The 25,389-nt window shown below is 39.4% G+C and overlaps 1 protein-coding gene across 2 annotated transcripts in view; it reads right to left on the bottom strand.

Moving 5' to 3' along the window:
- Positions 1 to 25,389, bottom strand: part of ITCH (itchy E3 ubiquitin protein ligase) — a 184,379-nt gene that overhangs the window by 11,970 nt on the left and 147,020 nt on the right. For both annotated transcript variants that reach the window (XM_004454806.4, XM_004454807.5), the window contains exons 18-23: positions 21,539 to 21,698; positions 21,139 to 21,272; positions 20,673 to 20,813; positions 6,636 to 6,756; positions 5,616 to 5,720; positions 4,438 to 4,534 (exon numbers count right to left, since the gene is read on the bottom strand). In XM_004454806.4, the coding sequence (XP_004454863.1) occupies positions 4,438 to 4,534; positions 5,616 to 5,720; positions 6,636 to 6,756; positions 20,673 to 20,813; positions 21,139 to 21,272; positions 21,539 to 21,698 (758 nt within the window). The remainder of the gene's footprint in view (positions 1 to 4,437; positions 4,535 to 5,615; positions 5,721 to 6,635; positions 6,757 to 20,672; positions 20,814 to 21,138; positions 21,273 to 21,538; positions 21,699 to 25,389) is intronic.

The following is a 25,389-nucleotide window of genomic DNA, read 5'->3' as shown; positions in this document are numbered from 1 at the left end:
ATCCCAACCTATGCCATAGAAACTGGGAATTATTTTGATGCTTTCAAGTAAGAACTACCTCATTTAAAACATTTTTCTCCATTTTGCCAGTCCGTAATATATTTTGGCAGATGTATTATTCCTATGTTATTTAGATTATTTTCTCCTTTTTCCTATCATATATATTTAATTTTATTATTTCCTATCTTTTTCCTGTTCTTTCATTTTCCAGTGCTGCTTTATACAAAATTACTTTGTTATTCTTTTTTAAAGACTTATTTATTCATTCCCCCTTCCCCTCATTTGCGCTTGCTGTCTGCTCTGTTTTTCATCTTCTCTTTAGGAGGCACCAGAAACTGAACCTGGGACTTCCCATGTGGGAGAGAGGCACTCAATCTCTTGAGCTACCTCAGCTCCCTGCTTTGTTGTGTCTCTTGTTGTCTTTCCTGTCTCCTTGTTGAGTTATCTTGTTGCACCAGCTTGCTGCACCTGCCCGTTGTGCCAGGTGTCTTGCTCATCTTCTCCAGGAGACATTGGGAACGGAACCTGAGACCTGCCATGTGGTAGGAGGGAGCTCAATCGCTTGAGCCACATCCGCTTCCCTTGAATTATTTCTGATATTCTCTTAATCCCAAACCTTTTCATCAGTAGGAACAAGTATGTGTGTACTTAATTGTATCTTCTACTATAGTTGTTGCCAAGTATTCATGTACTGAAATACTTATTTTATTATAAATTACTTTTATTTCTCCTTTGTATTACAGATAGTGCAATATATATGTATTTTTTGCAAATAGGAGACAGATTATTTCATCTATCAATTTCATTTCAGGATATTAAAAAGGGAAATTATAAATATTTGTTATATAAACAGGATACTGGATCTGAAAAGGTTAAGAATCATAGATTTAAAGGATTAGATACTAATATACTCCCACAATTTTCTCCTCTTCCACTGAGTGGAAGTTTAAACCAGATGGCCAGAAGGTCTCTAAATTCCATGAACCACAATCTCATTGTCTTTGCCTTATAGGGGTATCCTTCTGTGTTGTTTTAGATGGTCCCATCAACCCTCCAAAGCAGACTTAGTTCTCTTTAATGAACAGATTTCCAGTTTATATTGAGAAGCTTGTACCAATTTTTTCCCCCTCATTTTGGTCAATGCTCCTTTCCTGTCCAAACCCCAACATGGTTTTTCTTCTTCATATTAAAGTGCATTCTCAAAAATATTTAGAAATCATCCTTTTCTGAGACATCTCTAAAGCACTGGATATAAAACTCTCTTCTTTATTAGCTTTTGAGAGATTATACTATTTATTTCTACTCTTCATTCTATGGCTTCTCTATTAAGTTCTGCCTCCAGGCAAATTCTATCTTTCTGCTAAATACAGATGTTTCTAAGTACCGTCTCTCTACTCTTCTCTATATTCTATTTCTGTTTAAGATCACTCATTTTCACAACTTCAAATGCCACAACATTGATGACTCAATTTCCCCCTTTCTCTTACTTCTAATTCATACTTTAGTAACACTTTTACACCTGCCCTTGGATTTTCTACTTGGTTGTGTGAAAACTCACTTTTAATTCAGTGGTTCTGACTACTCATCATCCTTTCCTAATATCTCTAAACCATGTTCTCTTTTATAATTTCTCTATTTCTCTTGTCTTGGGAGTCATCTTCAACACTCCTCCTTTATACCTCATCTTCGAATCAAGACCTATGTCTGTTTCTACCTTTGGAACTTCCCTAGTATTTATCACTTCTTTTATTTTCATTTCCATTTCCTAAGATCAGGTTCTGATCATTGCTGCAATAAATCCTTATCTTTAGGCTCTCCCATCTTCTAATCTATCCTAAACTTTGCTATCAGTTTCCTAAAATGCAGCTTCAACAAGTTACTTACTCCCTTAGTTAAAAAAATGTCTATTCTTTCTAATACCCTCAGCTAATGTCCAAATTCTTTTGGTCTGCCATTTAAAGTCGTTGTTATATTGGTTCCACTTTCTGCATCCAAAATGAATGTGCTCAGTTCTCTAATTCTGACCTGCTTCAGCTATGCAAAGGATCCCATCAGGATGCCTTAGTACCATTTAAAAAAAAATTATTTATCTTTCTCTACTCCCTTGTTGTTTGCACCTGCCGTGTCTGTTCGTCTTCCTTGTTTCTTTTTGGAGTCACCAGAAACCAAACCCAGGTCCTCTGATGTGGGAGGGAATTGCCTAATTTCTTAAGCCACCTCCCTTCCCCGCTTTGTTGTCTCTCATTATGTTTTTCCTCATGTCTCCTGTTGCATCATCTTGTTGCACCAGCTCACTGTGTCCTGTTCGTCCTATTTAGGAGGCACCGGGAACCTCTGCTCCCTGCATTTTTGGTGTCTCTCATGTTTTTCCTCTTGTGTCGCTCTCTTTTTTTCCCCTCGTGTCTCTTGTTGCGTCATCTTGTTGTCAGCTTGCTGCACCTGCCTATTGTACCAGCTTGCTGTCTTCTTTAGGAGGCACTGGGAACTGAACCACAGACCTCCCATGTGGTAGGCAGGAGCCCAATCGCTTGAGCCATATCTGCTTCCCTTTTGTAGCAGTTGGATACGGTTATGAATTCTAAAAATAGATATTGGATTATGTTTGTGATCTGGTCTGTATGTGGGGGTGACTGAGTTATAATTGGGGCTTTGATTGGGCCACGTCATTAGGGGACTGAGTCCCTGCCCCTTGGTGGGTGGGGACTCACAAATAAAAGGCATCGCAAAGGACAGAGTTGAGGGTTTTTGATTTTGGAGTTTTGATGTTGGTGTTTTATGTGCAAATCTTAAGCTGGAGCCCCAGGAATTAAGCTCACAGAGGAAAGAGAAGCAAGCCCCAGGAAGAGAGGACCTGAGCCAGGAGAAGAACACAGAGGAACAGAGATGGCTCCTTAGACATGGCAGAAACCCCAGGGAGAGAGACAGAGCCATTCACCTGATAGTCACAGCTGACTCTGTGGAGAGAGGCAAAGTCTAGAGAGGTTCATAGTCTACAGCTGACCTTGTGGAGAAAACAAGAGGACCTGAGCCCAGAGGAAGCCAGGGAGCCTGAACCCTCACAGATGTCAGCAGACATCTTGCTCCAACATGTGGAAATAGACTTTGGTGAGGGAAGTAACTATGCTTTATGGCCTGGTATCTGTAAGCTCCCACCCCAAATAAACACCCATTATAAAAACCAACCGATTTCTGGTATTTTGTATCAGCATCCCTTTGGCTGACTAATACACCCTTAGTACCTTTATTTCTGATATTCTCCTTGCTTTGAATACTCACTGTAAATATGTATAGGCCTGAATGAAATCCCACTTTCTTTAAGTCCCCTTCCCTGACTATTCTAGCCACAGTGATCTTTCCTTTATTTGAATTATTACATTTATTCTCTGTTTTTTTTTTTTTTTTTTAAAGATTTATTTATTTATTTAATTCCCCCCCCTCCCCTGGTTGTCTGTTCTTGGTGTCTATTTGCTGCGTCTTGTTTCTTTGTCCACTTCTGTTGTCGTCAGCGGCACGGGAAGTGTGGGCAGCGCCATTCCTGGGCAGGCTGCTCTTTCTTTTCACGCTGGGCGGCTTTCCTCACGGGCGCACTCCTTGCGCGTGGGGCTTCCCCACGCGGGGGACACCCCTGTGTAGCAGGGCACTCCCCTTGCGCGCATCAGCGCTGCGCATGGCCAGCTCCACACGGGTCAAGGAGGCCCGGGGTTTGAACCGCGGACCCCCCATATGGTAGACGGACGCCCTAACCACTGGGCCAAAGTCCGTTTCCCACATTTATTCTCTGTTATACCCAATTTGAATGACAGGTACTGTCATCTGATAACTTAAGAATTTGAGTCCCCAAGAGGTCTACAGGCTTCCCTAAGCCTTCCTCTTATGGTACTTAGCACCATGTTAGTGCTAAAGAAATACTTGAATTTCCTTAATTTTTTATTTAGTCACAAAATAAGTATTTACATGGTCTTTCATTTCAATATAACATGTGATTTAAGCTACCATGTTACTCCTATGTAACAGGCAATGTGTTAGGTATCAGAAAGAAAAAGATGATAATGGCATGAATCTGTATCTCAGTGAGTCCTCAGTGGAATAGGAAAGAGTGGTAAATATATTATAAAAATACAGTATGACACACCAATAGTTTCTGGCTCTCAGGCAACATTAAAATGCTTGTTGAATGACTGAATAAGCAAAGAGATTTACATTCAGAGGACTGCTATGACACTGAGTTGAAATGTGGAACCCAGCCTCAGGGTGCAAAATTTTTAGAGGTAGGGATTACAAAGTGGTTTAAAGTTTACACAAACCCAGGTGAACTGTGAATAGTTAAGAAAATGGTTTATACTTGTCTTCGTCACCCTGATAAATTGCATACACATTTATGTAACAGTAGTGTGATAAACATGTTTCTATATGGGAAAGATGATCCTGTATACGTACCCATTAAATCAGCAAATCCTCCAACGGGCAATCGGCAGGTTCCAGTTACAAACTGCAGAAGTCTCATTCTCTTCTCATTATCGATTTCTTTAACAAACTGTTAAAAGCACATTTTAAGAGATATGTAGGTAATACGTTATGTTTAGCATACTAAACAAGATAAATGATCATTTTAAATCTTAAATGAACCCCTGGTGTCAGCTGCACTCAATAATGACTACACCCAACACAGTGGATGGAGGAACATGTCCATATTTATTAAAGACCCACCAACCTTCCCCTGTATAAATCTTAGGACCACATCTTTATAGGCAAATAGAAAAAGAAGACCCAGAGTCCCCTAACTCATATAATTGCAAGATCAGTTCTTCAGGGCAGCCCAGTCTGCCTCCTGCCGCTCGCCCTGATCTCCTGTTCCAACAGGACATTTATTTATTGACATAGGGCACACAACTTGACTTAGCACAGACTTTTTAGTTTTATGAAGAATTACAATCAAGCTCATAGAATGCTAATCCAAATATACTCCAATAACTTCCTTCTCTCACTACCATTTAGGTTTTGTTGTAGCCATGCATGACCAGAATTACACGGCATTTACCACTTACCACTCTGATCAAAACATTAGGTTTCTGGAGGATGCATTCTACCCTACAGCACAACTATTTTGTGTCAGCCAAATATTTTTTGGGTAAAGAAGTTTTACCCTATTGTACTACTGACAATAGTTTTAAAATGCTAATCCTACTTGTTAAAAAAGCTCAGTTCATCTTTGAGTTTCTTATATGAGTTACTTTACACGTAGAGTAGATATTATAAAGCTACCATTATGATTCCAAACCAGGTCTCTAGGTTTTGTCTTTTGAACATTACTTGATTCATAATGAGATGTGAATGATAAAAACAATACTTTAGACTATACAATTCTAAAAACATTTAGATCAAATGAAGGTGAATCTTAGCTGCTTTATATTCTGGGCATAGGTATAAGGTGTGTGTTGCTTATCTGGCGAGGTAAAAGGACCCTGTCATAATCTGTATTCATTTATAATAAACTACAGGATAGACTGAGGGACCTGCACACACTGGTGCATTCTGTTCTGTGATTAAGTTCCTTATGCGGTAGGCAAATTCTGAAAACATGGTGTCTGCCAATAGAAATAAATTAAAAGACAAACCTGCCAAAACCACATGATTTGTTTGCTCATCCTAGTGTAATGACGGTAGATGGCATGTCTTTGCCAGTCATTCAAATCAATCTCTTGCATTCCACATAAAAGAACCTTAAGGATGAAAAAGCAAAATTGTCTATTTTAAAGTAATTCTACAACCTATATAAAAATGCTAGATGTAGATAAGGAAATATTTTAAAGTATTTTAAAGTAATTCTACAACCTATATAAAAATGCTAGATGTAGATAAGGAAATACCAATATTAAACATAGCTTTCAAAAACAAATTACTGGCAGCGGACTTGGCCCAGTGGTTAGGGCATCTGTCTACCACATGGGAGGAACGCGGTTCAAACCCCAGGCCTCCTTGACCCATGTGCAGTGCTGATGCGCGCAAGGAGTGCCATGCCACTTGCCATGCAAGGGTGTCCCCCGCATAGGGGAGCCCCACGCGCAAGAAGTGCGCCCCATAAGGAGAGCCGCCCAGAGCTAAAGAAAGTGCAGCCTGCCCAGGAATGGCGCTGCACACACGGAGAGCTGACACAACAAGATGACGCAACAAAAAGAAACAGATTCCCGTGCTGCTGACAACAGAAGCGGACAAAGAAGATGCAGCAAAAAAACAGAGAACAGACAACCGGGGTGGGGGGGGAGGGGAGAGAAATAAATAAATAAATAAATCTTTAAAAACAACAAATTACTCAGGAAGCTTCCATTTGTAAATTGTGCATCAAGAATTTTATCTATTTTACTCAAGGAGGTGAGTTTCCATGTGTGGAGTTCACATATACATGAATTATTAATGGAAAAATGTGACTTACTGTAGAGAAAACCTTATAGTAATACTTTCAAACATTTTCTTATTGTTGGATAAATTAGAGATTTTTAACCACTGGGGATTGCTTCAAAAACACATTGTCAGCATTTAATACTACAACCACTAGAAAGATAGTAAAGTGAGCTGAAAGCAGACAACTGAAGACTATTTACCAGCATGCTGCAGGGGAATGAAGAAAAACTTGTTACCTCCAATTCCTTTGCATCAAAGTATTGCAAATATTGCTGGGGAAGAATTTCATTAAAGCCTTCAAAGAAAGCTTGTGTTTGTTCTTCAACACCTCGAGACAACCTCCACTCAGCAACCATTCTAGAAAATGAAAATAACAAAGCAAAAATGTTTCAATTGTATCTGCAAAATTCTGAGTGTAAAAATAATTTAAAAATTTTTTATTGTAAGTAAAAAGAAAAAAATTGTTTTATGAAAATCCTTAAGGGAAAACAGAGAAAACAATATAATGAACCTCATGTACAAATCTCTCAGTTTTAGTACAAGACCAATCTTATTTCACATATATCCCCACCCATAATACTCTAGATACAATATAAATTTATTTCAAACGTAAATATTTCTTTTTCTCTAAAGGTAGTATCTTTTTTAAAAAGCTTCCACAGGATCAAAGTGATCTTCCAGAACAAAACAACACAATTTAGAGAAAGAAAAAAGAATCCAGAGATTCTACCATGTATCACCCAAAATAAAAAATCACTACAAATGATTTTTTAAAATCACTGCAAAGCAGGAAAATGTGGCCTATAATCCAGAGAAAAATGTCTATAAAAAAGACACACTGATGATCCAATATTGCAGTTTAACAAACACTTTAAAACAGTTATTAAAGATGTATTAAAGAGGTTTTAGTTCATCAGAGGCCAAGGTTCAACTTTTCTTGGTCATCTTGTATCTGGGTTCATCCAACACCAACTACCCCCACCAAGCCACCCGAATTCAACTCCAATAAGATCAAAGGTGTGCTCCTGAGGTATACTGCTAAGGAAGTCAGTGCCACATCTACTCTGGCCTCAAGATTGGCACCTTGGGTCTGTTTCCAAGAAAGACTGATTATGATTTCGCCAAGGCAACTGGCACCTGGAAGGGTTGAAGGATTACAGTGAAAATGACCATTCGGAACACACAGGCCCAGACTGAGGCAATCAATTCCTTCTGCCTCTGCCCCGATCGTCAACACCTTCAATGAATCAACCAGAGACAGAAAGAAGCAGAAAAACATTAAACACAGCTGAAATAAAACCTTTGATGAGATTATCAAAATTGCCCAACAGATGCAGTACCCATCTTACCCAGAACTCTATGAAGACTGCCCAATCTGTGAACTGCAAAGTTAACAGCTACCATCTTCATTACAGTATATGACACCAACAGTGGTGCAGTGGATCACCCAACTACTTAAGAACTACAAAGGAAAATATTTTAATAAAGGATCATTTGACAAACCCCTCAAATAAAGTATTAAATAATTTATATGAAAAGATAGCAAAATGAGTAAAGAGATGGAAATTCTCAGCAGAGAAATGGAAAAACTAAAAAAGAACCAAATGGAAATTCTAGAATAACTGAAACGAAAATTTCATTGGATGGGATTAAAGCACAGCGGAAAAATCACTGAATTCAAAGGCAGGTCAATCAAAGTTATCTAAGCTGTAGCATAGAGAAAAAAGATTAAAAAAAAAAAAAAAGAATTGGCGCACCAGATAGCCATAGGATGAAAAAGGTTAAATATATGTGTAATTTAAGTCCCTGAAGTAATGTAGAAAGGAAAGCAGCCTAAGAAACATTTATAAATCCAAGAAATGTCCCCCAGTTGATAAAAGGGCATTAACTACAGATCCAAGAAGCTCAGCAAACACCAAGCAGGATTAGTATAAAAGCAATCACACCTAGCAATCATAGTCAAAATGTTAAAAAAAACAAAATTGAGAAAAAAATTTAAAAAAAAGTTTGTCTTTTTAAAAGATAAATAGATCACACAAAATGTTAAGTTAAAAAACATAAGGGGTTCGCATATACCCCACTCCTCACCCCGCCCTCCCGCTCCTCCCACATCAATATACCCTTTCATCAGTGAGGCACATTCATTGCATTTGGTGAGTGCATCCTGGAGCACTGCCACACCACATGGACCATAGTTTACATTGTAGTCCACACTCTTCCCCCTGTCCATCTAGTGGGTTATGGCAGGATAAACAACATTCTGCATCTGTCCCTGCAATATCATTCAGGATAACTCGAAGTCCCGAAAATGCCTCAGATCACGCCTCTTCCTCCCTCTCCCAGCGCTCAGAAACTCCTGTGGCCCCCGTCTCCATATCAGTGATACAATTTCTTCCATTGCTAGAGTCACAACAGTCCTATACTAGGATACCAGCAAGTCCACTCCAATCCATATTTTATTCCTCCATATTGTGGACCCTGGGATAGTGATGTCCACTCCACCTCTAAATTGAGAGGGGGCTTAGATCCCACATGGCTGATGGACGCAATTCTCCTACTTGCAGTTGTAGACACTCTGGATTCCCTGGTGTGGTGGTTGACCATTCTTACCTCCCCATGAGAAAAAAATTTTAAGGCCAGAGAAAAGACAAACATTTCATTGAGATAAACAAAAATAATGCCTCACATCATAAAAAACAACAACAACGGAAACCAACAGTGGAATGACACTGTTGAAAGAAATTGCTAACAGAAAGAAAGAATAAATCTATCAACCTACAATTCCATTTCTGGTGAAAATAGCCTTCAAAACTGAAGGTAAGGGAAGCAGATGTGGCTCAAGTGTTAGAGCTTCTGTCTACCATATGGGAGGACCTGGGTTTGATCTCTGGGGCCTCCTGATGAAAAAAGAAGAAGAGAAAGCATGCCTGCCCAACAAGCCAGTGATCGTGCGAGTGCCCATGTGGTGAGCCAGTGCCTGCACGAGTGCCCTGTGAGTGCCTGAGTGGTGAGTCAGTGCCTCGTGCAAATGAGTAATGCAGCAAGATGATGATGCATTAAAAGAGGGATAAGGGAGAGTCAAAGATGATGATGCATTAAAAGAGGGATAAGGGAGAGTCAAGGTGAAGCAGAGCAGAAACCAGGAACTGAGATGGCACAACTGACAGGGAAACTCCCTCCCTATCAGAGGTCTCCAGGATTGAATCCCAGTGAATCCTAGAGGAGAGAAAATGAGAAGAGAAGACAACACAGACAGCAAAAACAGTAGGATGGGAGGAAGGGGGTGGGGGTGGGGAAATAAATAAGTAAATAAATCTTTTTAAAAAATCCAAAAACCTGAAGGTAAAATAAAAATGCTTTCCAATAAAAGCTGAGAGAATTCACTGCAGCAGACACAGAAAGCCCTATCTGTGGAAATAAATGAAAAGAACTGGGAATAGTAATAATAAGAGTAAATATAAAAGATATTTTTTTAATTAAAAAAAATCTATTGATTGCTTAAAAAGAATAATAAGGTAGCACGGAATTTATAACATGTAGAAATAAAATGACAATGAAAGCACAAAAAGCTGAAATGAGGTAAATGGAATTATACTATTATGAGCTTCTTATATTATATAAGAAATAGTATAATATTTCAAAGTAGATAGTGCTAAATTAAGGTTGCTGGATTTAGAGCAACTACTAAAAAAATTAAAGTGGTATAACTAAAGTCAAAATAATATACTTTCATTGGGTAGACTGTATGGTATGTGGATTACATCTCAACAAAGGTATAAAAGTACTTTATAATAGGAAGTAATGACTTCTATTTGCTTAGTTTCCTCAATTAATTATAATGTGTTCAGGTCTCTCTTCTGTTCCCCCAAACAAAAACATAACAATAAAATATATAAAAATAGAGAAATTAAAATTACCCTATTAACCCAAAAGAAAACAGGAAAGAAGGAACCAAAGGAAACTGGGAAAAATAAGAAAAAAATAGCAAGGTGGTACATAAGCCTAACCATATCAGTAATAACATTAAATGTAAATGGAGTAAATGCAAGGTATTGGTGGTGGGTGATGTATGAGAGCCCTATATGAAGTTATTTATTGGTTTTGTGTGTGTTTTTTTTTAAAAGATTTACTTTTTATTTCCCTCCTCTTCCCCCGCCCCCCCCCAGTTGTCTGCTCTCTGTGTCCATTCGCTGTGTATCCTTCTGTGACTGCTTCTATCCTTATCAGTGGCACCAGGAAAATCTGTGTTTCTTTTTGTTGCATCATCTTGCTGTGTCAGGTCTCTGTGTGTGTGGCACCATTCTTGGGCAGGCTGTACTTTCTTTCATGCTGGGCAGTTCTCCTTACGGGGCGCACTCCTTGCGCATGGGGCTCCCCTTTGTGGAGGACACCCCTGCATGGCATGGCACTCCTTTACGTGCATCAGCACTGCACATGGGTCAGCTCCACATGGATCAAGGAGGCCCGGGGTTTGAACTGCGGACCTCCCATGTGGTAGTGGACACCCTATCCATTGATCCAAGTCCACTTCCCTCATTGGCTATTTAAGTTCACAATTTTTATCATATATTTACTGTTTATGTATGGTCATGCATGTATGCTATACTTCAGTATTTTAAAAAATGACCAAAAAATGTAAATGGATTAAATACTCCAGTTTAAAAAATAGAAATTACAAGACTGGATAAAAATAGTAGTACCCAAGAATATGCTCTATACAAGAAACTCCCCTACATGGGGGACAGCCCTGCGTGGCACGGCACTCCTTGTGCGCATCAGCACTGCGCATGGGCCAGCTCCACACGGGTCAAGGAGGCCCGGGGTTTGAACCACGGACCTCCCATGTGGTAGACAGACGCCCTAACCACTGGGCCAAGTCCGTTTCCCTGTGTGTTCTTCTGTGACCACTTCTATTCTTATCCGTGGCACCAGGAATCTGTGTTTCTTTTTGTTGCGTCATCTTGTTGTGTCAGCTCTCCGTGTGTGTGGCATCATTCTTGGGCAGGCTGTACTTTCTTTTGCACTAGGTGGCTCTCCTTACGGGGCACACTCCTTGCGTGTGGGGCTCCCCTACACGGGGGCCACCCCTGCATGGCATGGCACTCCTTGTGCGCATCAGTACTGCACGTGGGCCAGCTCATCACAGGGGTCAGGAGGCCCGGGGTTTGAAACACGGACCTCCCATGTGGTAGGCGGACACCTTATCCATTGGGCCAAGTCAGCTTCCCAAGAAACTCACTTTAAATGCAAAGAAAGGACAGACTGAAAGTAAAAGGATGGAAGAAGATATACCCTACAAACACTAATCACAATAAGGCTGGAATGACTTTATTAATATATGGAAAAAGTAGAATTCAGGACAAGGGATATTTCCAGAAATACAGAATGACATGTTATAATAGGGGTCAATTTATCAAGTAAATGTAAGACCATACATATGACCACATTAATAAAGAGCTTTAAAATACAGTAAGTGAAAACTGAAAATTGTATGAAGAAGAAGACATATTTATAGCTGAAGGATTCAATATACTTCACATAACTGACAGAACTGAATTGATAGAAAATCCATTAGGATACAGGAGACCGTAACAACACTATCAACCAACCTTACATTTATAGAACACTAACTCAACAATGGCAGCATATACATTCTTTTCAAGCATACAAGACTGATGATATGTTTGGCAATAAGTTTCAAAATATTTCAACTGACTGAAATGATAAATAGAATGTTTTCCTGATAGCAGTGAATTGAATTAGAAACAAAAACGAGAAAGGCATCTGAAAAACCCCTACATATTTGGAAATTAAACATACTTCCTTATAACCCATGAATCAAAGAAACGACAGGGACATTAGAAAATATTTTGAACTGAATGATAATGAAAACACATGTCAAAATTTGTGGGATAAAGCAAAATTAATGCTTAGTTGGAAATTTAAAGCTTTAAATGCTATCACAAAATAAAGGTCTAAAATCAATGATCCAAAAAAGCATAAAGAACTCTTATAAATCAATAATAAAAAGAACCTAATTGTAAAATGGACAAAAGACTTAAAAAGACACATTATAAAAAAATTCTCCAAATAACCAGCATGTAATAGAAAAAGGTACTTATCATTAGTCAAGAGAGAAATGCAAATTAAAACCTGTGACAGGGAAGCGGACACGGCTCAACTGATAAAGCATCTGTCTACCATATGGGAGGGTCCAAGGTTCGATACTCAGGGCCTCCTGACCTGTGTGGTGAGCTGGCCCACACACAGCGCTGCTGTGCACAAGGAGTACTGTGCCCCATGCACAAGGAGTGTGCCCTGCAAGGAGAGCTGCCCTGCGTGAAAAAAGTGCAGCCTGCCCAGGAGTGGTACCACACACACACACAGCTGACACAGCAAGATGATGCAACAAAAGAGATGCAGTTTCCCAGTACTACCGAGGGTGCAAGTGGACACAGAAGAACACACAGTGAGTGGACAGAGAGAGCAAACAAGGAGGGTGGGGTGGGGCGGGAGGGAAAGAGAAGAGAAAAAGTTGATGAAACTTAACCAACAAAAAAACAAAACAAAACAATAAAACTCTGACAATACCGTGTTGGCAAGAATGGGAAACAACTTTCATGCACTGCAGGTAGGAGGATCAAATGATACAAACACTTTGGGAAACTTGAAGTTTCTAATAAAGTTAAACATTCACTCTATGACCCAGCAATTCTACTCTTACGTATTTAACCAGGAGAAATGCAAACATGTCCACAATAAGAATATTTACAGCAGCTTTACTCTTAATAGCCTTGAATTGGGAAACAACTCAGACGTCCTTCAACAGGAAAAGAGATATAGAAATTGTGGTATATACATAAAATGGAATACATCTTAGAAACAAAAAGAAACAAAATACTGATACACACAAGAACATGGTGGAATATCATGAAGTTTGAATAAAAGGAGCCAGAGATGGAAGGAGCGGCAAGATGACATTTGAGTAAGGGGCTCTAAGAGTCAGCTCAGCCTACATGCCAGTTAGTAATCACCCAGAGCTATCTGGAGCACCTGCTCAGGGGGCCCAGGAGACCAGAAGAGCATCCTGCAACACCTTTAAAAGATGGAAGGAGACTGCCCATCTACAGAGATATTGCGTAAATAGAGCATTCCACACTGCAGAGCCACAAGCTGGCACTGGCGGCACAAGCCGCCTCAGGTCAAAACCATGGCTGGAGTTGTAAGCTCTATTTCTCAAAAATGAGGGAAGGAAGAGATGGTTGGCCACCGACTTACTTCAGCTACTGATTAGTAAATATGGCTGGCTAAAGTATAATCCTAAGAACAGCTAAAGTTTGAACCTGTCCAAGTTGGAAAGAAACAGGTAGCCTCCATTTTAACTCTGCTCCTGGCATAAGGGGAAGTGGGGCTGGCTGAAGATCACAGTGATGGTAGGGACTGGCTTCTTTCCACCCAGGTCAGATTTCTGTCCTAACCTGGACTCCAGCCCCATCTCCAGCAGGGAAGAAGCTGTAGGGACCTGCATCAGACTATCTGGGCAACTGTAGTAATTTTGGCCAACACTGACTATAGATTGTTGAGCGCCCATGTGGCCACATTCCTGCCCAAAGCAGGATAGGAATGAAGGTGGTGTTTCTTTGGCCCCTCTGGGCAACTACAGATGCTTTTGGCCTACACGTACTGGTTCACTGAGCACCATCAACTCAATCTCCACCCCCACCCTTACCACATAGGACAGGAGAGGGCTGCTGTTTCCTGAGCCTATATGGGCAACTGCAGGCATTTTTAGCCTGCACAAAATTGACTATTGGGCACTTGTGGCTCCACCCCCAACCCTGATAGGACAAGAGGGGGATGGTGTTGCCCTTGCTTCTTGGGGTACCTGCAGGTGTTTTTGACCCACACGGACTGAATATTCAGATACCTGGAGTTCCCATCCCTGTCCCCAATAGGCTAGGAGGCAAGGTTTGTTTCCTCAGCCATTCTGAGCAAAGGCAGGTACTTTCTGCCTGCATGGACTGGATTGTTTGGTGCCTGTGGAAATATCCCCACTCCCTAATAGGGTAGGAGGGGACTGCTGTTTCTTTAGCCTCTCTGGGCAATGGCAGGTACTTTTTGCCTGAAAAAACTGGACTGCTGGATGCCTGTGGATTCACCCCTATCTCCCAACAGATTAGGACGGGGCTGGTGTTTCCTCAATGGCAGGTACTTTTGGCCTACAAGGACTGAACTATTGGATGCCTCTGGTTCCATCCCCACCCCCTAAAGGACAGAAGGGTCAGCATTTCAGGTCAACTGCAGGTGCACTTTGCTATCACAGATTAGAATGTTGGTCACTCCAGAGGGTCCATCGCTATCCCTGACAAGGGAGGAGGGGATAGTGCTGTATCAGTCTCCCTGGGCACCTGCAGTTATTTTGGACCCACATGACACAGATTGTTGTCCACACATACAGCTCCATCCCCATCCCAGGCAGGGGAGGAAGGGGTGGAAATCTTCATCAATCTCTCCAGGCAACTACAGATGGTTCTGGCCTGCACAACTTGGACTATTACACATGGCAGTGGAGAACATGGGAAGATTCAGCCTACAAAGATTACAGTATCAACTAAATTGTTGGTTCCCACCACACAACCAGCAAGGGAGAAAGGGCAAGAAAGCCCTAAACTAAAAAGAGAAACAGCATCCAGAATAAATAAATACATCTAGTAAGTTAGATGCCAAGACATCAACAAAAAAAATTGCAATCCATACCAAGAAACAGGAAGATATGGCCCAATGAAAGGGACAAAATAAGCCTTGGATGACAAAAAGGAGTTGAGACAACTATTCATAGATGTTCAAACAGCTCCATAATAAATTCAATGAGATGGTTAAAGAGATTGAGCATATTAAGATGACACTGGGTGACAACAAAGAAGAATCTGAAAGAATACACTGAAAAATAGTAGCTCTTAGAGGAATGAAAGGTGCAAGAAAAGAAATAAAAAATACAATGGAGTCATATAGTAGCAGATTTGAGGAGGTAGAAGAAAGGATCAGTGAGCTAGAAGATATGGCCTCTGAAAGAGAACACAGAAAAGATGAGATGAAGAAAAGAATGAAAAAGTTGAACAGGGTCTCAGGGAACTAAATGACAGCAGAAGATGTGTAAACGTATGCATCATGATGTCCCAGAGGAGAAAAAAAGGGAAAAGGGGCAGAAGGAATATTTGAAGAAATAATGGTAGAAAGTTTCCCAACCCTACTGAAGGACATAGATATTGGTTGTCTGGGAAGCCCAAAGTACTCCTATCCAAATAAATCTAAATACATCAACTCCGAGACACATACTAATCAGAATGTCAAATGCCAAAGACTCTGAGAAGAGCAAGAGGAAAGCAATGTATAATGTATAAGGGATACCCAATAAGACTGAGTGCTGATTTCTCATCAGAAACCATGGAGGCAAGAAGAGAGTGGTGTGATAAATTTAAGATACTGCAAAAGAAAAACTGCCAACCCAGAACCTTTTATCTGGGAAGACTGTCTTTCAAAAATAAGTGCGAGTTCAGAATAGTCACAAATAAACAGAAATCAAGAGCTTGTAACCAAGAGACCAGTTTGACAAGAAATACTAAAGAGGTGCTACAGTCTGAAAAGAAAAGATAGAAGAGAAAGCTTGGAAGAGAGTAAAAGGAGTGGTGAAAATAAAATATGACAGATAAACTAAAGGTCAAAAATGGGTGAAATAAGAAACAACTGTTCTGTAGTAACATTGGATGTTAAAGGAGTAAACTCCCCAATCAAAAGACAGAGACTGGCTGAACAGATAAGAAAATATGAGCCATCTATATGCTGTCTACAAGAGACTCACCTTAGATACAAGGACACCAATAGATTGAAACTTAAAGGCTAGAAAAAGATATTCCATGCATACAGCAACCAAAAAAAAAAAGGCTGGAGTAGCAATACTTACATCAGATGAAACAGACATTAAAAGCAAAACTGTTATTAGAGACAAGGAAGGATATTATATATTAATAAAAGGGGCAATTCACCAGGAAGAAACAACAATCATAAACATATATGCTTCTAACCAGGATACCACAAGATACATGAGGCAAACACTGGCATAACTGAAGGGAGACATAGATATCTCTACAATAATAGTTAGAGACTTCAATACACAATTCTCAGCATTGGAGAGAACACCTGGGCAGAGGATCAATAAAGAAAGAGCTTGAATAACATGATAAATGGACTAAACTTAATAGACATATATAGAACATTGCAACCCAAAAGAACAGCATATTCATTTTTCTCAAGTGCTCATGAATCTTTCTCCAGGACAGACCATATGCTGAGTCACAAAACAGATCTCAATAAATTTAACAAGTTTAAAATTATACAAAGCATTTCTCTGGTCATAATGGAATAAAGTTGGAAATGAAGGACAGAAAATGGGAAAATTCATAAATACATTAAAATTAAACAACACAGTCTTAAATAATTAGTGGGTCAAAGAAGAAATTGTGAGAGAAATCAATAAATATCTCAAGATGAATGAAAATGAGAACACAATACATCAGAACCTATGGGATGCAGCAAAGGCAGTACTGAAAGGGAAATTTATAGTCCTCAATGCTAACATTAAAAAAGAGAACTAAAATCAATGAGCTAACTAAATCGCTAGAGAAACTAGAAAAAGAGCAGCAAACTATTTCCAAATCAAGTAGAAGGAATGAAATAACAAAGATCAGACCAGAAAAAACGAAACTGAGAGAAAACAATAGAGAGAATCAACAAAAGCAAATGTTGGCTCTGAGAAGATAAACAAAATTGACAAGCTCTTAGCTAGACTGACAAAAAAGGAAAAGAGAAGAAGCAAATAAATAAAATAAAAAATGAAAATGGGGATGTTACTACAAACCCACAGAAATAAAAGATCATCAGAGGATTATGAACAACTGTACCCCAACAAACTACACAATGTAGATGAAATGGAAAAATTCCTGGGAACATACAAACAACCTACATTGACCATAGAAGAAATAGAAGACCTCAACAGACCAATCACAAGTAAAGAGACTGAATCAGTTATCAACACTAACCAAAATGAAAAGCATAGTTTCACAGGTGAGTTCCATGAAGCATTCAAAGAAGATTTAATATCAATCTTACTCAAATTCTTCCAAAAAATTGAACAAGAAGGAATGCTATCAAACTAATTCCATGGAGCCAATATCACCCTAATACCAAAGCCAAGTAAAGATATTATAAAAAAAGAAAATTGCAAACCCATTTCCCTAATGAATACAAATGCAAAAATCCTCAACAAAATACTTGCTATTCGAATCCAACAACACATTAAAAGAAGTATTCATCATGATCAGGTGGGTTTTATACTAGGCATGTTAGGGTGGTTCAACACAAAAAAATGAGTCAGCATATATACCACATTCATAAATCAAAGAAGAAAAGTCATGTGATCCTACTGATTGATGCAGAAAAGACATCTGACAAAATTAAGCATCCTTTCTTGATAAAAACACTCCAAAAGATAGGAATTGAAGGAAATTTTCTCAACATGATAAAGGCCATACATGAAAAACCCATAGCTAACACTGTACTAAAAAACTTTCCCATTGAAATCAGAGACGAGGCAAGGATGCCCACTATCACCCCGGGAACTGAACCCAGTCCCCATATGGTAGATGGGAGCTCAATCACTTGAGCTACAGCCAATTCCCAAAATATACTTCTAAAAAATATTTTTAAAAATCCCATAAAACTCTGAAATTACAATCAAATCAGTATTGAAGTACCCACTGAAAACCTTTATTTACCTTAAAATGTTATATTTCCTGTGACCCTACTATTGGGAAATACAGTAACATCTCTAATTTTCCTGGAATCTTGACTCATCCCCTCACTAGAGTATCACTTATATGTCATGAAGAAAAAAACTAGAATTAACAAAAGTTAAACCATTAATTTTTTTTTTTTTTTAATTTAAGGTACCAGGACTGGGGAGAACCTGGGACCTTGTATGTGGGAAGCTGGTGCTCAACCACTGAGCCACATCAGTTCCCCTGAGTTGGTTTTTTCATTTGTTTACTTGTTGTTTGTTTTGGTTTATTTTTAGGAGGTACTATGAACCAAACCTGGGACCTCCCATCTGGGAAGCAGGTGCTCAGCTGCTTGAGCTACATCTGGTCCCCAAACATTACATTTTAAAGGGATGGATTATTTATATCAACAAATGATATCCACCTGAAAATTTGTCAATTGTTAAATTGTGCACTTTTAATTGTGGCAGGCAAAGGAGGCAAGAGCTCTAGAAACTGGAATGAGAAAAAGCACATATGCCAAATTTAATCCCAATCCGAGAGAATTAGTTTCTAGAAGATGTGAATGAACAATAACTCGACACTAGAAATATGAACCAATGCAAAGCAGTATACAGGATATACTATATACCATTATTTTATTTACAAGGGTACAACCTAAAAGACAATAATCTGATCTTAGAATAAATCCATGAAAACATCTGCACATATATTTGAGATTTTTTTTTTCAATGACATGATGTTATATAACACAGTAGTTACAGAACAGATATTTTAAAGAGTGATCTTGCACTACTTCTACCCTTAAAACTCCCACATTCTGGCCAAAACTAGAAATGAAAAATAACTGCCTACATAGGCAAATTTGGAGAAACAGAAGAAGTGCAAAATTCCTAGCTTTAATCAATCTTGAAAATTGTTTAAATTAAAAATATTCCAGAGAAGGAGTATATTAACACCCAATGGATTATTTTAAGATTTAGTCTGAATACACTTGCAAGATATTACCTCTACCCTGCTGCCTCCACAAGAATCTGTCTGACCCCTCACTGCTTTGTTAGCAGACTTGTAATTGAAAAATGTATTCTGATTGGATACTGAATTTAATCTTAATGTTTTGTAATCCAGATCCTGTATCTACCACTTAGCTGTGCTTTTAACTGCTTTAAGGATCATACTTACGGCCACTTTTCCTTATTTATTATTTGTGACTCGAACTTTCCAGTTCCCATACCAATTTCTCCTATTTCTGCAAAGCTGAATCCTCTCCAAATTTCAAGGTTCAACTCAAGTATCATCAACTTCTTGTTCCATAACCGTTAGGTGAAATAATATCTTTCTCTTCCAATTTCCCATAGCACTTTCCCTGGTCTCTCATTACACTTAAATGTTAAGGGAGAAATTGATGTATCTTGTTCTTAATAATTGTAACAGTAATTTCATGTGTCAACTTGGCTACATTATGGTATCCAGTTGTTCAGTCAAGTATTGGCCTGCTTGTTACTGTGTGGGTATTTCACAGATGGGAGGTACATCTATAATTAGTTGATTGCATCTACAATCAGTTGATTATCTCTAAAATCAACAAAGAAGGCTATCTTCACCAATCCTGGGATTCTCCTCATTAAATCAGCTGAAGGTCTTAAAGCCAGAACTGAGGGCTATAGAGATCAGAAGAATTTCTGTGTAACTTTTTTTTTTTTAAAGATTTACTTTATTTATTTCTCTCCAGTTCTGCTCTCTGTGTCCATTCACTGTGCTTCTTCTGTGTCCACCTGCATTCTTGTCATGCGGCACCGGGAAACTGTCACTTTTTTTTGTTGCATCATCTTGCTGTGTCAGCTCTCTATGTGTGTGGCGCCACTCCCGGGCAGGGCTGCCCTTTTTTTGTGCGGGGTGGCTCTCCTTAAGTGTGGGGCACCCCCATACAGGGGACACTCTTGCATGGCACAGCACTCCCTGTGCGCGGCAGCATTGCACGTGGGCCAGCTCACCACATGGGCCAGGAGGTCCTGGGTATCGAACCCTGGACCCTCCATATGGTTGGCGGATGCTTTATCAGTTAAGCCACAACCGCTTCCCTTTTACCTTAACTTAAACACGGACTCTTGTTGGAATTTCTTGCCATCCACCTTTCTTTGGGGAATTTGAATTTAAGACTTCAATACCACCTTTATCAAAGTTTCCAGCTTGAAGCTTCCATGGTCACGTGAACCAATTCTTTATTAAAAAAAAAATCTGTGTGTGTGTGTCCATCCGATTCGTTCTGTTTCTCTGGAGAACAATGACTAGTACAATAATATATGGTCAGTTCCTATAATGACTAATACAAAGGCAAACATTTTTGAAATATTATCAAATAGTATTACCAGGCAATTAGAAACATACCATGGTTCAACCGATTGACTAAACTATATCAAAAGGAGTGTTCTCTCTCACCTGATATATTCTTCTTTATTTTTTTCTGTTACAAGAATATTGCCACCATTGGGTTTCAAATCATGACTCTTAATTTCACCTAGAATTTCCTTATCGACTGAGAAGTACATTTCCAAACCACATTCTTCAATGTTATTTTCTCTGCACAAATGAAATTAATACTGTTAAATCCACCAATTCAATGATTTAAAAGTGTTTAACTAAAGGCCTAAGATCTTAAATAACTAATATTAAGCTTTAATATCAAACTAAGGAAACTGGGAGATTATGCTCTAATGTCATATTTTTGCCTAAGATTGTAGGTATATTTCTGTAAGATTTGTCATAGAGTAATGAGACAAGTTTGATGTACAGATCATTTAATTTCAATAAACCAATTACATGCTTACAATTTGGATATGTTACAAATACCATAATGAAAACACACGACTGTATTTTGAGAAATAAAATGGGAACAGAAACTTACTTAACCCAGATGAGAGAATTGTAAAATTCTGGATCAATAGATTCTAAATCCTTGAGTCCAACTGGTTTGTTCAAGATACGCTTATAGAATGGCAAAGAAAAACCAGTGTCTATGAATTTCCCATGGAACAGAGCCTGTACAAAAAGAAAACAATACCTGTTAAGATCATTATTATACAACAGCTATTTTATGTCAAAATGTTAAATGAGTTCTACATTAAAAAAGCCCCCATCATATAACCTACTATGTCATACTTCTAGGAAAACAGCAGATATAATAAATTCAATCTCAGAAATGCCTTAGTTTTGAGAAAATTTCAAAGGAGAAATTTAAAGAAACAATGTTTAGCATTGCTGAATTAGCAATGTAAACAAACATACAGGTCTCTACCAGCACTTACCATAGCAATAAACCTGCCAATAAAACGAAAATATTTCAGGTGATCTGGATTGATGTAAGAAGCGGGGTTTATCTGTAAGCAGTAGTTATCCTTCCCTGCATATTCAAACAGGCAATACATTGGGTTCAACACCTCATGTGATAAAAGAAAGAACCATTCTCTGAAATCAAAAGAAAAAAACTTAGGGTTAAAAAATCATGTAAGTGAACATGCTACAAATCAAAGAGCAATGCTACACAGTTCCCAGGAATCTATACTCTTTGGCTGGTGATATTTTTCTAATTGCTTATTGCTTTTTTTTTTTTTTTTTGATAAGTGTTTTTATTAACATACACACAGAAACTAAATAGCGTTCCTTTCTGCTTGCCATTTGCTTCACTTCAAAGTCCTCTCAGGAGCTAATGTCCAAACTCTGAGGTGACTCTTGGGAGGTGAGCAGGCCCACTGCAGAAGATACTGCACATGCTTCAAGATACAGGGAAGGCACCAGAGGTTATGCTTCCACAGTGCAGCTAGTTGAGGTAAGAAATGGGATATTGTGTTTCTCTGTGGAACTGACAATGAGTGCAGTTGTCTACATGAGTTCCAAAGTTACTGAAAAGTTTAAGTCTAAAGGAAATCCTTTATGTCAGGATTGTTTAAAGCAAGTTTCTCCCTAACCCAATTTTTGACCCAGAGGCAAGGATGTACTGAGAACTTCATTTTCAAAAACATTCCTTTTCTACTGCAGCCTGATGCCACACTGACAGCTTTTTCTGAATTTCTAAAAAAGAAATTTGATGATTGTCTGTATATCTTTGTGGCTGTATTGTGTTCTTCACAGTATCATTTTTTAAAAATTATTAACTGCAATTTGACTTACTATACTTTTAACTTTGCCCCTGTTCATGAGTTCTCTTAACTAAGCTGACAGCTCCTCCCTTCCTCCATGGAATTTCTCAACTGCCCTAATTCTAAGTAACTCTTTTCTTTTGCTGTTTGCAATATAAATACTGCACTACCTATATGGCTAATGATGTTGAACATTTTGTAAGATAAAGGCCATTTTTTTACTTCTTCATAAGGTTCCTTGACAAAATGGATTTCGAATCAACCTTTGTAAAATTGCTAGATCCTCTATGTTAAAAATTGTATACAGTTGACTGCCTGAGGGAAAGTCCTAGTAATCTTCCTGTCAAGATTACATAAGGCCTACAGTCTGCCAGTATATTTGAAGAATATACCACATGAGCAGGATGGTTCCCATCTCAGTAATATCCTTAGTATTTCCTAGTCCCTAGCATCCTTCTACCCAACTCCTCCTTCTCCCATGCCTTCCCTATGAAACACCCACCAAACTCCTCTATTCCTTAAAACATAATTTTTTCTACCTTCCCTGAAAACTGTTCATTAATTAAAAGCCCTAACCAGTGTTTAAAGCCTTTCAAGAAAAACTAGCAATCTAGACCCTTTTAGCTTAATGAAAAGCAGAGCTGTTTTCATGCCCATCCTGCCAGGAAGGCAGTCCCTTCTCAGGTTCTGCCTGTTACTAGAAATAAAAAATACTAGTAGGTAACCTGTGAGGGTTGAAATGCCACCTTAGAGGAACCGTGTTTTTTTTTGTTTGTTTTTTTCTTTTTAGAGTTTTCTGCTGGGTTGGTTTGGTGCCATCACCTTGACCATAGTCATTTTAGCAAATCACTTAACAGGATCAAAAAGGTCACTCAAGTTACGTAGCCCAAAGGTTGGTAAAGTTCAGCTCTATACCCAGTTGTGCAGTTGAAAAAAATTTCAAAAGGCCACAAAAACATCCCAAGAAAGATCACTAGAAAGAAAAATCCTCTTTTCCTTTCATCTAATGCAACTGATTTGTGAGGTGTGACAGCTAAGAAAAAAGGTATCAGCCATGGTGATGAGAAGGCTGGACCTTTCTCTCTCTGGGTGGTAGCTGAATTTCTATTGGTGGTCCTAGTAAAATATATAATTCTTCATTTGTTCTCAACAAGTCTTTTCTTAGCTTTCCTTCAAACAATACCTTTACTCTCCATTAGAATATGAGGATATCCAGTGGATATTGAACAACAAGGGTCTGGGTATCAGTCACTTTAAACCATGGGTTGACTATGTAGAGAAAGGGAAAGATATGGGAGAATGGCAAAGAAAGAAATATAACTTTGTCAGGGGCACTGGAGGAAAGCAAGCTTGTCAAAGTTGTCGGTATCCCAGGAAGGTCCAGGCTGCTACCACAGCGAGGGCAAACACTGACATCAGCACCATGGCTATGGAATGCCACTTGGCTCCCCTTCACCTTGGCATCCTACAGGTCCATTCTGTACCTGTAACCTGTGCTGCACTCGCAGGGATACAGCATGGCCTGCATTACGAAAAAGGTCTACAGCATCCTGGTGCAGCAGATTCCTTAGGTCTTGGCCATTCACTGAGAGGATCTTATCACCCCATAGTCTTTGATGTGACTGATGTAGATGCTACTGTCATTGGAGACATACTGCCAATCTGTCCCACTAACGATGTTGAAGCCCAGCTCTGAAGGTCCTCTGATAAGATCTCTTTCTGAGTGACCAAATAATCCACTCTTCCATTCATGCTTTACTGTCTTCATGCTTTCCATTCATGCTTTCCTGGCTTCCCACCTGAGTGAGTGAGGGCTCCGTACAGGTGAAGGTTAGCCAACCTCCCCGCTGCATCCATCTCTGGCACAGTACTTCTGGTTTCCCGTTTATGATTTTTATTACTTCTCTTTGAACTTGCATTTATATACATGTGGTAGTTTGATATTATTTTTTAATCTATGTTTTATACATATTTTTAAAAGATTATTTATTTCTTTCCCCTTCCTCCCCCCACCCCAGTTGTCTGTTCTCTGTATCTATTTGCTGCATCTTCTTTGTCTGCTTCTGTTGTCAGTGGCATGGGAATCTGTTTCTTTTTGTTGCGTCTTCTTGTTGTGTCAGCTCTCTGTGTGTGCGGCACCATTCCTAGGCAGGCTGCACTCTCTTTCACGCTGGGCGGCTCTCCTTATGGGGCGCACTCCATGCGCGTGGGGCTCCCCTATGCGGGGACACCCGTGTGACACAGTACTCCTTGTGCGCATCAGTACTGCACATGGGCCAGCTCCACACGGGTCAAGGAGACCCGGGGTTTGAACCGTGGACCTCTCATGTGGTAGACAGATGCCCTAACCAGTGGGCAAAGTCCACCGCCCAGTTTGATATTATTTATGAATTCCAAAAAGAAATACTGATTAAGTTTGCAAACTGGTCTGGTTCCTCTGGGTGTGCTAACCCTTTGATTGCATTAGATTCAGGTGAGATGTCTGATTAAATTATGTTATGATTAGGGCCTTGATTCAACCACTTCATTAAAGTGTGACTGAGCACTGAGTCCCAGCCCCTTGGGCTGATAAAAACAGACTCTAACATGGAAGTAGACACACACACATAGAAGAAGACATACGCATATAGAAGAACAACACAAAGAAAGAAAGACAGCTCATTAGACATGGCAGAGGCCCCAGGAAGAGAGCTGAGCTTGACAGTTTACAGGTGACTTTGTGACCACAGTGGCTGAGCCTGGAAAGAAACGAGCTCCGGAGAGACAAGCCTTATGCCAGCCTACAGCTGAGACTGGAAGAAGCTGGAACCATGGAGCCTTAAGAGGAAGAAGGCAGGTTGAACCCTCGCAGACATCACCTGCTATCTTGCATCAATATGTAGCAACAGCCTTTGGGTGAGAAAGTACCTCTTATGGTACCTTGGACTCTTTAGGGCCTTGTGCCTGTAAGCTTCTACCCTAAATAAATACCCTTTATAAAGGCCAACAGAGGGAAACGGACTTGGCCCAGTGGTTACGGC

This window comes from Dasypus novemcinctus, chromosome 24, assembly GCF_030445035.2.
Source record: "Dasypus novemcinctus isolate mDasNov1 chromosome 24, mDasNov1.1.hap2, whole genome shotgun sequence".
Lineage (NCBI taxonomy): Eukaryota > Metazoa > Chordata > Mammalia > Cingulata > Dasypodidae > Dasypus > Dasypus novemcinctus.
This window is presented reverse-complemented; position numbering and strand designations above follow the sequence as displayed.